Raw genomic sequence first — 14,112 nt, 5'->3', positions numbered from 1 at the left:
CTCAAAGTTCCACCCCTGTTGGCTGATTACCTTCGTTGCTCGGTCATTGCCTCTTCCAGGAGTTCAGCCTTCTCATCCGCGGTCAAATCACTACTGGCCTTAGGTACCTTCCCCCAGATTGCCAGAATCAACAAACTCGCGGCTGCAGCACCCACTCCAAACCAAAACGTGTTCTTATAGCTCTTCCCTAATCCTGCCTCGTCTACCGTTGCTGATTGGATGATGTCGGTCAAAGCAAGGACGAAAGCTACACCTAGCTGCAGCACAGAATTAATAACACTCCCAGCCAGCCCCTGCTGCGCTGTAGGAAACGTCGTGGTCACAAAAACTGTCATCAAGATCGTGGACAGATCGATTCCCACGGTGCTGAAGATGACTGCAGGGAAGACCCATGCCCAATAACTTCCTCCAAGCGGAATCAGAGCTATGAGAAGCTGTGACCCTACTGCGCCCAGGCCGGAAATGATCAACAGCACACGTCCTGGAACCAGGTGCAAGATGAAGCCTTCGATGACGCTGAGAATGAGGCCTGCAAGACCGAGAGGCACATACCACGCTACCACCTGCAACGGACTGGCAGACATGATGTTCTGAAAATAGAGTGTGCCATACACAGAAAAGATGCCCCAGGTGCCGTAAAGCAGGAAGAGGGCCAAAAGGAGAGGGCTCATGCAAGGAGTCGTGAAGATCGAAGCTGGCAAGAGAGGCTGAGTAGAGACGCGCGTTTCGATGTAGCCTGCAGCAAGGAGCGACGAGACACCAAGTACGAGACAGACTGGAATATATGGCGTTCGCCAACCTGCAGGGGCGTGTGCTGATTGCAAGATAGAAAACACGACCAGGGTGAGGCCACAGACGATCGTAATGGCGCCGGGGTAGTCCATTTTGGCTTTGCTTGGGGGTTGGTCCTTTGAATGAGGATGCGGAATGGACAAGACTGAAGTTAACAGCGTAATTGCCGTCAGGATGGCGCCGATCCAGAAGTAAAAACCCCAGCGCGTGAATTGACCTACGATCCCTGCCATGAGAATGCCACCGAAAAATCCAAATACCGCTGAAGTGCCGTATACTGCAAAGACAAGGTTCTTTCGTGGCCCAGGACGATACAACGACCCCATGAGCATGACTCCAGTAGGTAAGAATGCCGCAGCTCCCAGTCCTTGCAGAGCCCGACAGAAGTCGAGCATCAGCGGATTGATGCTGAACCCGGCTATTATACTCCAGGTAAGAAGCCAGGCAAGACCCCACATGAAGACGGGATATCCTCCCCACATATCGCCCAGACGGCCAAAGACGAGCAAGGTGCTGGCAATGACGAGGGAGAAGGCGGTCGCTGGCCACACACTGGCTGCTTGCGGGATGTCGAGCTCTCTGATCAGTGTTGGGAGGATGACGGTGAAGCCTGAGACGAAGTATTCTGTCAAGAATTGGGACATGGAGATGCCGAAGACGAAGATAATCTCGCTCCAGCGGGTTGTAAAGATCGGAGGGCGCTCGCGGCCAAGACGTTCGATTCGTGTTTGGAGGGACTCGTCAACTGCGGGTATAGATTCGGCAATGCCGTCGAGATCCGACGAAGGGCTGTCGTTTGGCAAAGGATTAACAGCCTGAGCTAGAGCCATGGGGCTGCATTCTCTCGACGGGATGGTCGGTGTTGCTGAGGTGTTGTTGGGCACCCGCTGAGGTGGTAATGAAGGTAACGATGGGTGTGCCATTGTCTGTCAATTATCAACCCCTGAATATGCAGAGATATGTAACCACCAGTGGCCGGGCTATGAAAAGATCAGGGCAACAGATCTTATACAACGTTTTTTTTTTTTTTCATTCTGGCAAAATTATCATTACATTTGTAATCAGAGCAGATGAAGATGTGAATTTTCGGAGAATTGAGGTTGGATGGTAGCCTGATTTCACCGCCTACAGCTCTCAAGGGTTGGAAATGCTATTCAGATACTACCGTATTCGTACCTGTACTTATTCCGCGCAGCCGTCTCGCCGGGTGGCTTTGTATCTATCTTTTAATCGCCAAGTTCCCGACTAACAACTGAGGAAATCATAACCCGTTGGAAATCCCAGCAGCCTATCGGCTATCCTTGTTGCAAACTAATGAAGTTGAAAACCACTTTATTACAATTTCATCCCCTGAGACCTGCAAAGCTTGGCGTTAGTTACAACGCTTATGCACGACATGCGTCTTGGCTGCCTATGTGGGGTTAGCTCCGATCGATCTGCCAGCATCCTGATTGGTTTGAGTTTCATCCGCGATACTGCACGGCAAGGACTACCTAGAGTAATTACCGATTTGTGTTGAGACCAGCATTTGTCAGGACGGAGTAGAAATGCAGGATTATTCAGCAGTCTGGTACTGGATGTGTGTCTCGCAACCCCAGACCGGTGTCTATATCTTATGAATTGCGATGTTGTCAGTAGCTTGGCTCTTCGCATCATTCTATATTGCATATCTCTCCCAAACAAGTCTTTTCTACTTCTACACATCTCACAATGTCACCAGTGATACATTGTATCCGCCATGGACAGGGCTTTCACAACGTCGGTGCCGGGTGCTACACTCTTCCTGATCCTCGCCTGACTCCCTTGGGTGAAGACCAGAACATGGCTTTGCGCAAGACGGCTTTCTCAGATCAGTCAAAGATATCTCTTATTCTTGCTTCTCCGCTTTGCCGAACACTCCAATCTGCCTGCCTCGTCTTTCAACCAGCCCTCACAACCAGCAGCAAGTGTCACCCTGAGATCATTGCCATCCCTGACGCTCAAGAAACCTCGGATGACCCGTGCGACGTTGGAACTGATCCATCAATCCTCCGCAGAGTGGTAGCCGAGAGCAAGTGGCCCGTCGACCTCTCTCTAGTCAAGGACGGCTGGAACGTGAAAGCTTTAGGGACTCGCTACAGCCCAGAAAGCAACGCCATATCAGCCCGCGCACGCGACGCCCGCATCTTTATCCGACAGAAGATCCGACAACTGATCGAGCAAGGCGATACAGACCCTCAAGTTGTGATCGTAACGCACGGCGGTTTCCTGCACTACTTCACCGATGATTGGGAGGACTCATGGCTGAACCCTGGGACGGGATGGCAGAACTGCGAGACCCGGTCCTACGTATTCGAGCAGGACGTGATGAATGATACAGATGTGGAGGCTAGGATGACTGAGACGATGGAGAGTCGACTGAGGAGGGGAAAGGGCAATCCTATGCCGGCTGAGGAAGAGCAGGTGGTGCTATTTGAGCAGGCGATGGAGAATTGGGAAAACCAGGGGCTGCAAAGACCCGACAGAATAGGACTGCATCTCGAAACGAGTGTCATTGCATGATAGAATGCCATCTCATAGCGGTTGAGCTCTCCCTCTACGAGGACGGAGTGCTCGACCATCAGTCCACGACTTCCACTCCATTGATCAATTTATCGACTTCAATCCAAGTCAACGTCAATCCACAAGGCCAGTTGTCATGTAATCAATCCATCCATTGCAGGGTGCGGCAGCCTGCAAGGCGTACTGTGTCAAAAATCAAGTGTTACCGATGGCCAACCCATGGTAGACTGGAGCAATAACCTGATAGCTGCGTCGCCACGCAACCACCCCACCCACCACTCACAGCGCAGGTCTTGTGCGAGCTGGAAAACACTGTTAGCTGGGGAGCATACACTTCGGATGATAACACAGGGTGGTCATGACAAGCATTATCTAGACTACCCGTGGACAAATCCGGAAATTACCTAAATAGGCAGCCGACCGCGACCGGGGCTCTTAAGAAACCTACAGAACCGTTGGACGCTTCGAAGAAATCGCTGGGGTACTCAGAAGCCAAGCCCACCCTCCACCGCTTCTTCGAGCCCTTGACCAAGCGTGACGCGCTGGAATTGTCCCAATTATCGTCAAATTTAATTTGTAATCGCCAAGTTCAAGAGGTGCCTGCTCAAACCTGTTCTGGTAGACATGTGAAATTGGCCAGTCTGCCAGTGGTGAGTACATCTTCGAGACCAGGGCCCAAGATGCGATCAGGTCATAGAATTGTGACTGTGCCCGTTCTACACCGAGAAATGTGGGGGTTAAGTAATACGCAAGTTTAAATGAGCTACAGCTTTTTGTACTTTTTGAAGCCTGCCACGACAAGCACGACTTGAACAGTACATATTCATCCCGACTATGCTTGATAGACGTCGAGTCAAGAGCCGACTGCGATGGTCACTCTTAGCCCAGCCGATGCATTGATTACCAAGGTATGCTTACGAAGCTGGTGGACGACATACCTAACTTGACACGCCCAAAACCAGCCAAGAGCGGTATAGTTCCTTGGATCAACTCGGGGCTGGCAGCTCTCTCCACCGCCGGCCCAAGGAACCCGAAGCCTGGTCAGCCAGGCATTGGGACCACTCCGGGGCGTGCAATAGATAGACAAAATCGAGCGAGAATCCTGTTTGGGGAAGAACGGCGAAAGGTGCTAGGCCTACTTTAGCTTCTCATTCCGACCCCTGAGGCTTCCCCAGGTCTGCTCACATTTGCCAGATACAGTGGTTGTTGAATTAAGGGCGTGGCCTCGACATAAAGCACCAAATGTCTCAGGGAGAGGTTCTTTCGATTGCTCCTCACTTCAGCTCCAAGACATAATACCATACCTCATATTCCCACTGGCAGTTCTTGATAATTACTCCAAAAGACGCTTCGACGCCCTCCGATAGTACTTCAACGCCATCTCAGCGCATTTCAGAGACACGTCAAGCAGAACGATACCGTGACGAATTCTAGCATTATCCAACATCTTGCGAGTGGTCAAAAGACATGCCTGAGCTGGTCAACCTTGTGCGGCCACTTCGGAACTTTGCCTTGACCAATATATCCAGGCCACGGACAACCTCGGCAGTTTCGATCGACTGGGAAATCGAGAGTTCGCCCACCATCGTCATCGGAACCGATTCCGACAGTCTACCATCATTCTTGTCCGGAACCCTGTCCCTTAATGTAAACGAACCCCCGGTCGAGATTGGCGGCTTCACTGCTGTGCTCAATGTCCACACAGTCCAGAAGAAGCCGGTCAAGAATCGCAGCGCGAAATGCAAGGACCAGTACTTCGAGATACACCACTGGCCCTTTCTGAACCAACATACTGTCCTACAGAGCGGCAGTCAAACATTCCCATTCTCCACCCTGATACCAGATCACCTACCAGCCTCGATGGATTCACCTCTGCTTTCCGTTTCGTACGAGTTCCACGCCGAAGTTTATGAACTTGAAGCGAATCTTAACCGTCAGATGCTAGATAATATAACTAAGATAACCTTAGCGAAGAGATCTATAAGCTTTATAAAGATATAAAAAACACTTATAATAAATTATAAATAATAATATTAAAGAAAGGCCTTAAAAGTATTAATATAAATATATAATATAATAATTTATTATTAATTAAATTTATTATTTTTAGTTATATTATTTTTTTTATTTAGCTATTTTTTATTTAATTATAATATTAATAAAAGGTTTAATTTCTTTAAAAGAAAAAAGCTCTTTTTATTAAAGGCTCTTAAAAAGAAATTATAAAAAAAAATATCTTATTAATAAAGATATTAAATTTCTTAAAATCTTAAAAAATAATACTTAATATAAGCTATAAGTTATAATACTTATAATAATTATGAAGATTTTTTATATTACTAAATAAAAAGATTAAAAAAATCTTATAATTAGCTATAATTTAGCTATATAGCTATAAGTATAACTATATTAAGAAATAAGAGTTATTAATATTATAGGTTTTAAAAGAATTAATTACTAGAGTTAGTATTAGAGTTTTATAAATTTAAAAAAAATTAGTATTAAGGCTTATATAATAGTTAGGTATTTCTTAAGAGATATATTAATTATATTAGGTTTATATTAATAAGGGGTTATTAGTAGTATTTTAAATAAAGATATAAATTATATCTAATAATATACTTAAGGGTATTAAGTATAACTAAGTTATATTAATAGCTAGGTAATTATTATATAAAAGAATAAATAAATATATTTTATATATTTTAATATTTTATTAAATTATATAAACTACTTAGTAATCTTATTACTTTAAATTACTTATATTATAAAGCGCTTTTAGTATCTTTCCCCTATAGAGGTTAATTTAAAAAACCCTTAGTAATAGATTTTAATTAATACCTAGGTAAAAACTCTTACTTATAAGGCTTCTAATACTAAATATAATTAATATATTTTTTACTTATAAAACCCTTAATTAAGATATAAAATAAAAAAAAATAAAAGATATAATATATATATATAGCTTACATAATAGATAAGCATATATAATAAAAATCCCTTAACCTATATTATCTCTATTTAATTAATTAACTCTTAACCACCTAGTATATCTTAGTCTAATAATAAGGCTAGAATCCTTCTTACCCTCCGGGCCCTTTAAAATAACCTAAAACTAAAGCTCCGACGCGCTACAGAGATATATAATATTAGTTATATAAAGCTATAGCGCCAGCAGCAGGGCATTTAATCCTAACTTAATTAGATCCCTAAATCACGCAAGCTCTCAGACCTAGAGGAAGAGATCCTTATTTACTTTATTCTTAACTTAGATTCGCGAGGATTTCCCCCCTAGCTTTATAGTATAAAGGAAATAGCTAATTAATTACTTATTGACTATAATGCGCTATTTATTAATATATATTAGGCTTTAAACTTTATTAAGCGGCACTAAGAGCTTAAGATATATTTTTTTTAGAAATATAATTATTAGAGAGCTAAGTATAAAGATCTAATTATTATCTATAATTAATTTCAGCTTATAGCAAATATAATTATAAAATATAATATCTAATTAAATAATATCTATAACTTTAATAAGATTAGCTTCCTTATAGGTATAATTATAAATAAAATAATTATTATAGGCTTAGAAAGGTATTTAAAGCTAAAATTAGTCTAGCCTAGAAACTAAGAATAAATTATAGTTATTTAAGTAATTAATATAGAAAGCTAGGCGATTTAATTATTTATTATTAATATAGGCTAATATTACTTTATTAATTAATACTAAGAAAGTAACCTCTTAGGTAATTAAGTAATTATAATAACCTAAAATAGCTAGATTAATAATAAGATTAGTCTTAAGTAATTTAAATATTTTAATTAATATATAATTAATTAATTAATTAATTCTTATTATCTCTTAATTCTTAATAGCTATAAAAGTTATTATTTTATTAAATTTAAGAGATATTATAAAAAAAAGAAAATTATTTAGTTTTATATATTATCTTATTTATCTTATTTACTCTAGCCTCTTAATATTAAGTACTTTAGTATATTAAAGCGAGCTTATAATTAAGAAATAAAGTAATTAATTAAATACTCTATAACTTATATTTTAAAGACTAAGTTCTTTCTAGCCTTTTATACTATATATAAGGCTACTATAATAAAGAGAAATATTAAGGGGGCTTTTAAAGAAGCTAGCTTTATTCCCCTTAATTTAGAAATTATAGTCTTAAAGCTTAATATATAGCTATAGACTCTAATGCCTACTAAGGAGGGATCTAAGCCCTTAATCTCTTAGGTCTTAAAGACCCTAAGGACTATACTTAAGGCTAGATTTTAATCTAAATACCTTAAAAGATAAATTAAAAGATATTAAAGTAGCTCCCTAGAGTTAATCCTTAAAGCCCTAAAGTCTCTTAAGAAGGGGATAAAGGTAGTTATATATTAGGTTACCTTATTAATTACTAAGAATAAAGACCTTTAGGAGGTAAATAAGATACTTAGTTAGCGCTAGAGGGCAAAAAAAACCTAGCTATAAAAAAGAGGGGTTATAATAATAAAGGAAAGAAGGTAAGTAATTAATTAAATAAATACTAATATATAGATAATAGCTAAATTATTAAGATATAATAATTAAGGAAGGTTAATATAACTAAGGGTTTAGTATTATAGTAATTATAGCTAGCTTAGTTATAATATAAGGACTTATTAAGTAGTAATTAAAATATCTAAGGAAAAATATAATAAGTAGTTTTAATTAATTAAATAGTTTATAATATTTTTATAATAATCTCTAGCTTAGAGGTTAGGATTTTTATTATATATATTTATTTATTATATAAGCTATATATATATGTTATTTTTTATTTTAATTAATATTAATTAAGTAAGATAAATAATAATATTAATAAAAGATAGGGTTATAAAACCTAAGGAAGGTAATCTTAAGAGCTTTTTAATATTTTAAGTAAATAATTAATTACTTAAAGAATTATCTATAGAGATAGGTAAAGTTAGTAAAGATATAAATAATCTAAAGGGAATAATTTAATATTTTATTAGAGAAATAAAATATACTATACTATATAGCTAGATCTTCGTATATCTCTTTTATAACCTTTTTAAAAGAGGGATCTTATATATTATTTTATAATCTTAATAATATAGAAAATAGTAAGGGCAAATGATTAATTAATAGTAATAATAATTACGCCGAGGAAGAAAGCCTAAAGCTCCCCTTTCTTATTATAACTAATAAAAAAGATAATAATAATTAAAGGCCATAGCCTCTAATCTTTTTTTTATATATAAGAAATTACCTAATAGCCTAAAATAGCTTAATATTTATTTTCCCTAACTTATAGCTCTCTATAAGGCTTTAATACCTATCTTTATAGTCCTAAAAGCCTTATTAAATTTATCTCCCCTTATTTTATATATTATTCCTATTATGCCTTACTTAGCGCCGCGCCCGCTATATAATTATTTTAAATTAATTAATTAAGTATCCCTACTTTTTTATTATTTCTTTATTTTCTCGTCTTAGCTCTTTTTTAATATTATAATAAGTATCTAAGGCTAGGCGGTAATAGCTAGAATCTCGTCCTATTATAAGGGTCTTATTATCTTACTAGGGAGGTAAGTAATATAATTACTAGTTAGTAATTATTATATAGGCTAGCTATATACTATGCCGAGCTAACTCTTTTCCCCTAGGTTAATTAATATAATCTTTATCCCTGCCTTAATTACCTTTTGCTTTAATATAACTTCTTTATTAGTTTTATAGTCTAAGTAAATAAAATCTTTAGCTTTATAGATATAAGGTCTTTCTTTAATAATAAAAGGATACTTATTTTTAATTTAACCTTATTTATAATTAATTATTATTTAATTAGATAGACTTAGTGGCTTTTATCTCATAGTTATATCTTTTATACCTTTAGATAAAAAGGGGCTCTTAGTTTATTAATACTTAGAGCTATTATTTAATAAAAGTCTTAGTTACTTTAGAGTCCCTAGGGATAGATTACTAAGGGGCTTATTTAGGGTCTAAGGCTAATCCTTTTAATTAAGAGGTATAGGAGTTAAGGATTTATTAGTTTATTTTTAAACCCTAGGTCTTAGGCTAATTAATTTCTTTATTAGCTTTTTTATTTTTAGGTCGGGCTTATTATTATTAATTAGGATAATTACTTCTTCTTAATAAATAAGGAAATTATTTATAATCTTTATACTTCGGTTAGTATATTATTTAATTAGTTATATAAGGAGGTTAAGAAATATAACTCTAGAGTTAAAGATTATAAATAGCCTTAGCCCTTAGGGAATTTTTATTATATTACTTAGATTAGCCTAGGGAATTAAGATTAATTAATAAGATTACTAATTACTAATATAGCTAATATCTCTTATATTTACCTATATATATCCTCCTTAGTTAATATAAAGCTAATCTCAGGATATTATCTAAGTAAACTTAATTAGATTATAATTAATTATATCTATATAGAGAGATTATTATTTTATAAAGACCTTATTATAGGTATTCTTATATTAAAAATAATTATTTTTAATCCTTAGCTTATTAAAAATTATAGTCTAATAAATACCTTAAATCTTATCTAAGTTATTATTATATAAGATATCTCTAGGCTTTCCCCCCTTAGTTTATAAGTCTAATAACTAGTTATAGATTAATAAATTAAATAGTTATAAGAGTATTACCTTATTCTTATTAATATTTAAGGCTATAGGGGGATAAATTATAGCTAATTCGCTTAAAGTTATTTTTATAAGCCCTCTAAGGGTTTAAAAGAGGTAAAATATACCCGTTGGCTCATGTGGGTCTAGCGACCCAGGCGAGCCAACCTAGCAAGCTAGGTTGGCCACAAAATTGTGAGACAGCCACAAAATTATGAGACAGGACCCGCACTTGATGATGTCCTCATTTTCATGCAATCACCACCTATTTTGGCCATATTTCACGACAATAAGTGGTAAAAACTGCCTCTCTTTTGTCCATCTTCATTATGCCGAGTGAAGCGAATCTCAGGGCCGCCCGGGAAGTCGTGGCATCACGTGCCCGGCATGCCCGGGGCCTCCACCGAACCTCTTCCTCCGGCATGACTCAACCTCTCTCACTTCGTGCCGCCAGCTCACGCCACCCCGGATCCTCTGTTGCCTCTATTCAGAGGATCGTGACGAGGCTAGAGACCGGATTTACGCCTCAGCAAGTCGGCAGACCGCGGGTCCTCACAGACGAAGAAGATGAAGCTATCGTGGCCTTCGTCATCTGGATGGAGAGGTCCGGATTTCCCGCCTCTAAGCCTGAGATAGAAGATGCCGCCACAACCCTCCGTCAGCGCAGGAACCCTGATGCCGATCCCGTCAGCAAGATGTGGTATGCTCGCTTCCGTGACAATCATCCTGAGCTTGAGCAGGCATTCCTCAAAGCCGCAGAACAGTCTCGTGAGTCCTGGGAAGCCGGCGGTCTCGATGACCTCAAACAGTGGTTCAAGAACCTTACTGAGACCATCCGGAGTCATAATATCAGCGCTTCTGAGTGCTGGAATACTGACCAGGCCGGTATTAGGATCGGTATCCTCAGGGAAAGCGTTAAAGTCCTCGTCGTACGGACAAGGCGAAGGACAAGGAAGCAGGTTCTCTCCCCTTCCAACCGGGAGACCTGTACCCTCATCGGTACAGGCAGCGCGGCGGGTGATACGATGCCGCCGTGGCTTATCTTCAAGACTTGGCCTACACTAGATTGGGCGTATATAGATGCCGATCCTGATATCCGCTTCGCCCAGTCCGACACGGCCTTCTCCAACGGCGAGATTACTCTCGAGTGGATGATACACTTCAACCGGTGTTCCTGGGCTAAGTCCGCTAAGGCACAGCGTACGGGACAGACATTTGAGGAGTGGTTTGGGTGTGATGAGTTCCTTAGAGATCCTGTGCGAAAGCACGTTCAATATGATATTCCCCCTATCTCTCACGCCGCTGATACGACTATCTGGAGACTCATCGTCTTTGACGGCTTCACGGGACACGGAGTCTTCGCCGTTAGAGAGTATTGTGCGAAGTTCTGTATCATCACAGCTCCCTTGCCTCCTCACTCTACGCATGTACTACAGCCGATGGATGTTGGGGTCTTTCAGCCGCTGAAGAACGCCCACCAGAAGCTTCTCGGCAAGTGGCTTCGGAAGGGCAATATCTCCTTCTCCCGCACTGACTTCGTCCGCGGCTTTCAGGCAAGTTACACCTCTTCTTCTATATCGATAGACTCACTGAGTTAAAGCAGGAAGTCTTCGAGGAAGGATTCACGGCACATAATATCATCTCAGGCTTCGAGAAGTCAGGCATCTATCCACCAAATCCTAAGCCGGCGATAGCATATCTGGCCAAGAAGCAGCTTCAGGCGAAGCAGGCTGTTGACCCGGCCTTTGCCTCCCTCCTTCCTCAGGAATCTCGCTTCCAGGCCGCCGCAGATACCGCCAAACGACTCTCAGACCGCTACGGCGATACCTTCAGCTCCCCCACGCGTGCCGGACTTCGTCAGATACGTAATGTCGTCACGGAAGCTGTGGTTCTTGAATCTACAGTCACTGCTTATGTCGATGACCGCCGGGCTCGGATTGAGAAGAGATACAACGCCACGAAAAGAGGGAAGAGAGCGAAGCCGATAGGAGATTTTAGTCACAACGTTAGTCTGCAGGAGATTCGAGACCAGCAGGAGGGAGGTTATCGCCGAAGCCCGGCAGAAGGAGGAGAAGGCACAGGTCCGGACCGCTCGCAGCCTCGTCATCCAGGAGATGAAGAAGATCAAGGACCAATGGCGGCAAGAGAAAGAGATCACCGTCGACGGCGTGAAGAAGAAGGCATCGTGGGCTCAGTGGTTAGAGCACACAGGGAAGGACATTGAGTATTATTCTATGGAGACACAACGCTCGACTATGCATCAGATACTTACCCAAAAGCCTGACCCTTTCATGATAGATACGCAACTGCCGCAGGAAGTCCACGAAGCTATTCACAACGCTAGTTTTGCCCCGAAACCCCTCAGCGCGATGGACTGGACCGCTCTCGCAGGAAGTGACGATAGTATCACTTTCCAGCTCGAACCGGCTCCTGCCGAGGAAGATGAAGATGACGAGGAACTCCTCTATTCGAGCCTCTACTGCGGATGCCCTCATCGCCGCCGGTTACACCCTCACCGCCGCGGCTGCCGTCTTTGCCACCTGGACCCCCCTCCACGCCGTGCCCGATACGGCCTCAACACCACATATCAGGAATACAGAGGATCACGGGCATCATCACACGAGCAAGGGCCGCACAAGAAGCCAGCCCGGAGGGCTAAAAAGACGCTCTCACAGCCAAATTTATATGAGGAATCGTCCAGGAAGGCGGCGGCCTTGGAGGCTTAGGTGGCGGCTTCTATAATAGCTGTTGTCAATATCATCAATATCATCACATCAGGCATCGCCAATAGCTTCGACTTGCTCTTTTGCACCTTCATAAATCACTCTGGACGGCTTCCAAAACTGAGAGACCGAAAAAGGAGGCTTTTCAAGGGGGAAAACAGGGCCCCACAGTGTCTCATAATTTTGTGGCTGTCTCACAATTTTGTGGCCAACCTAGCTTGCTAGGTTGGCTCGCCTGGGTCGCTAGACCCACATGAGCCAACGGGTACTAAGGAGATTATATTTTTATTCCTCTCTCTATAGAGTTAAAGAAATAAAATAAAAATTAAAATAATATAATTAATTAGTGCTTATAAGGTATTCTCGCTAGGTAATAAAGGCGAGCTTTATATAGAGCTTTTAATTAATTAATATAATATTAAAGTAATAAAAGTCGCCCTTAACCTTATTTTATATAAATATAATAAAATACTTATTATATTTAAACCTAAAAAATCTTATAAAGAATCTTTTCCCTCTTTAGGCTTTATATTATTTTTAAATCTCTCTAAAACCTATATTATAATTTATTAGTATTTTCTTATAGTTATTAAGAAGAAATAATAAAGGTTCCTCTTAATTAGAGTTATATTTTAGCTTTTTTACTTAGATATTAATTTTATATTATATAATTATAATAACCTTTTTAAGGTTATTTCTAAGTATTTATAGTATTACTAAGATTAAGTTATTTAGAAATATCTCTTTATTTTTCTCTAGGTCTTAGTATAAGCGCTATAGAGCTAATATATATTCCCCTTATAATATATTATAAGTAAGATTATTAAAGTAATTCCTTTAAAGCTTATCTTTTCTAAGCTTTAATTTAATTAATTAGTAATTATTTATTATACTAAGGTATTTAAAGGTAATAGAGTCTTAATAATCTTATTTCTATTATAGCTAAAAAAAGGGCGGCTACTTAGATTTATATAACTTCTTAATTATATTAGGGCTAGTTTTATTTTTCTTAAGAAAGCTTCTTATTCCTTTAAAGTAATTAACTTAAGCTACTAAGTAGGCTATTTTCTCTTTTTTTATAAATTATAAGTAGTTAATAAGGGCGAAAAAGATAATTAATTATATAAGTAGAGGTATCTTAAAGGTTTAAAGTATACTTAAGGGTATAGAGTTATTGCTATAAGAAGGTCTTTTTATTAATTTATATATAATATATATAGTATATAGTTCTTATATAGTTATATTTTATATAATTAAATAAAAAGGTAATTAATTAGTCTTTTAAGCTTATTAATTCTAGGGTATAAAAGGCTAATCCTAAGGTTAGTTATTAATTTATATTAATCTCGCTATTATTAGATAAAGAATATTATTTTATTAAGGGAATAGATATATAACG

The 14,112-nt window shown here is 39.1% G+C and overlaps 3 protein-coding genes across 3 annotated transcripts; 2 read left to right on the top strand and 1 right to left on the bottom strand.

Moving 5' to 3' along the window:
- Positions 1–26: 26 nt before the first annotated feature.
- NCS57_00195200 (MFS domain-containing protein) lies at positions 27–1,715 on the bottom strand (the record flags this gene model as incomplete). Its single annotated transcript, XM_053051998.1, has 1 exon — positions 27–1,715. The coding sequence occupies one exon, from the start codon at positions 1,713–1,715 to the stop codon at positions 27–29; it is 1,689 nt and encodes a 562-aa protein (XP_052917244.1).
- A 787-nt stretch (positions 1,716–2,502) lies between these two features.
- NCS57_00195100 (uncharacterized protein) lies at positions 2,503–3,333 on the top strand (the record flags this gene model as incomplete). The annotated part of the gene is made up of 1 exon (XM_053051997.1): positions 2,503–3,333. The coding sequence occupies one exon, from the start codon at positions 2,503–2,505 to the stop codon at positions 3,331–3,333; it is 831 nt and encodes a 276-aa protein (XP_052917243.1).
- Positions 3,334–10,412: 7,079 nt separating this feature from the next.
- NCS57_00195000 (HTH CENPB-type domain-containing protein) lies at positions 10,413–12,716 on the top strand (the record flags this gene model as incomplete). Its single annotated transcript, XM_053051996.1, has 3 exons — positions 10,413–11,543; positions 11,594–11,995; positions 12,054–12,716. The coding sequence occupies 3 exons, from the start codon at positions 10,413–10,415 to the stop codon at positions 12,714–12,716; spliced, it is 2,196 nt and encodes a 731-aa protein (XP_052917242.1).
- Positions 12,717–14,112: the final 1,396 nt, after the last annotated feature.

The sequence above is a fragment of the Fusarium keratoplasticum genome, chromosome 2, assembly GCF_025433545.1.
Source record: "Fusarium keratoplasticum isolate Fu6.1 chromosome 2, whole genome shotgun sequence".
Taxonomy (NCBI): Eukaryota; Fungi; Ascomycota; class Sordariomycetes; order Hypocreales; family Nectriaceae; genus Fusarium; species Fusarium keratoplasticum.
The sequence above is the reverse complement of the archived record's forward strand: the minus strand, read 5'-3'. Positions and strand labels throughout refer to the sequence as shown.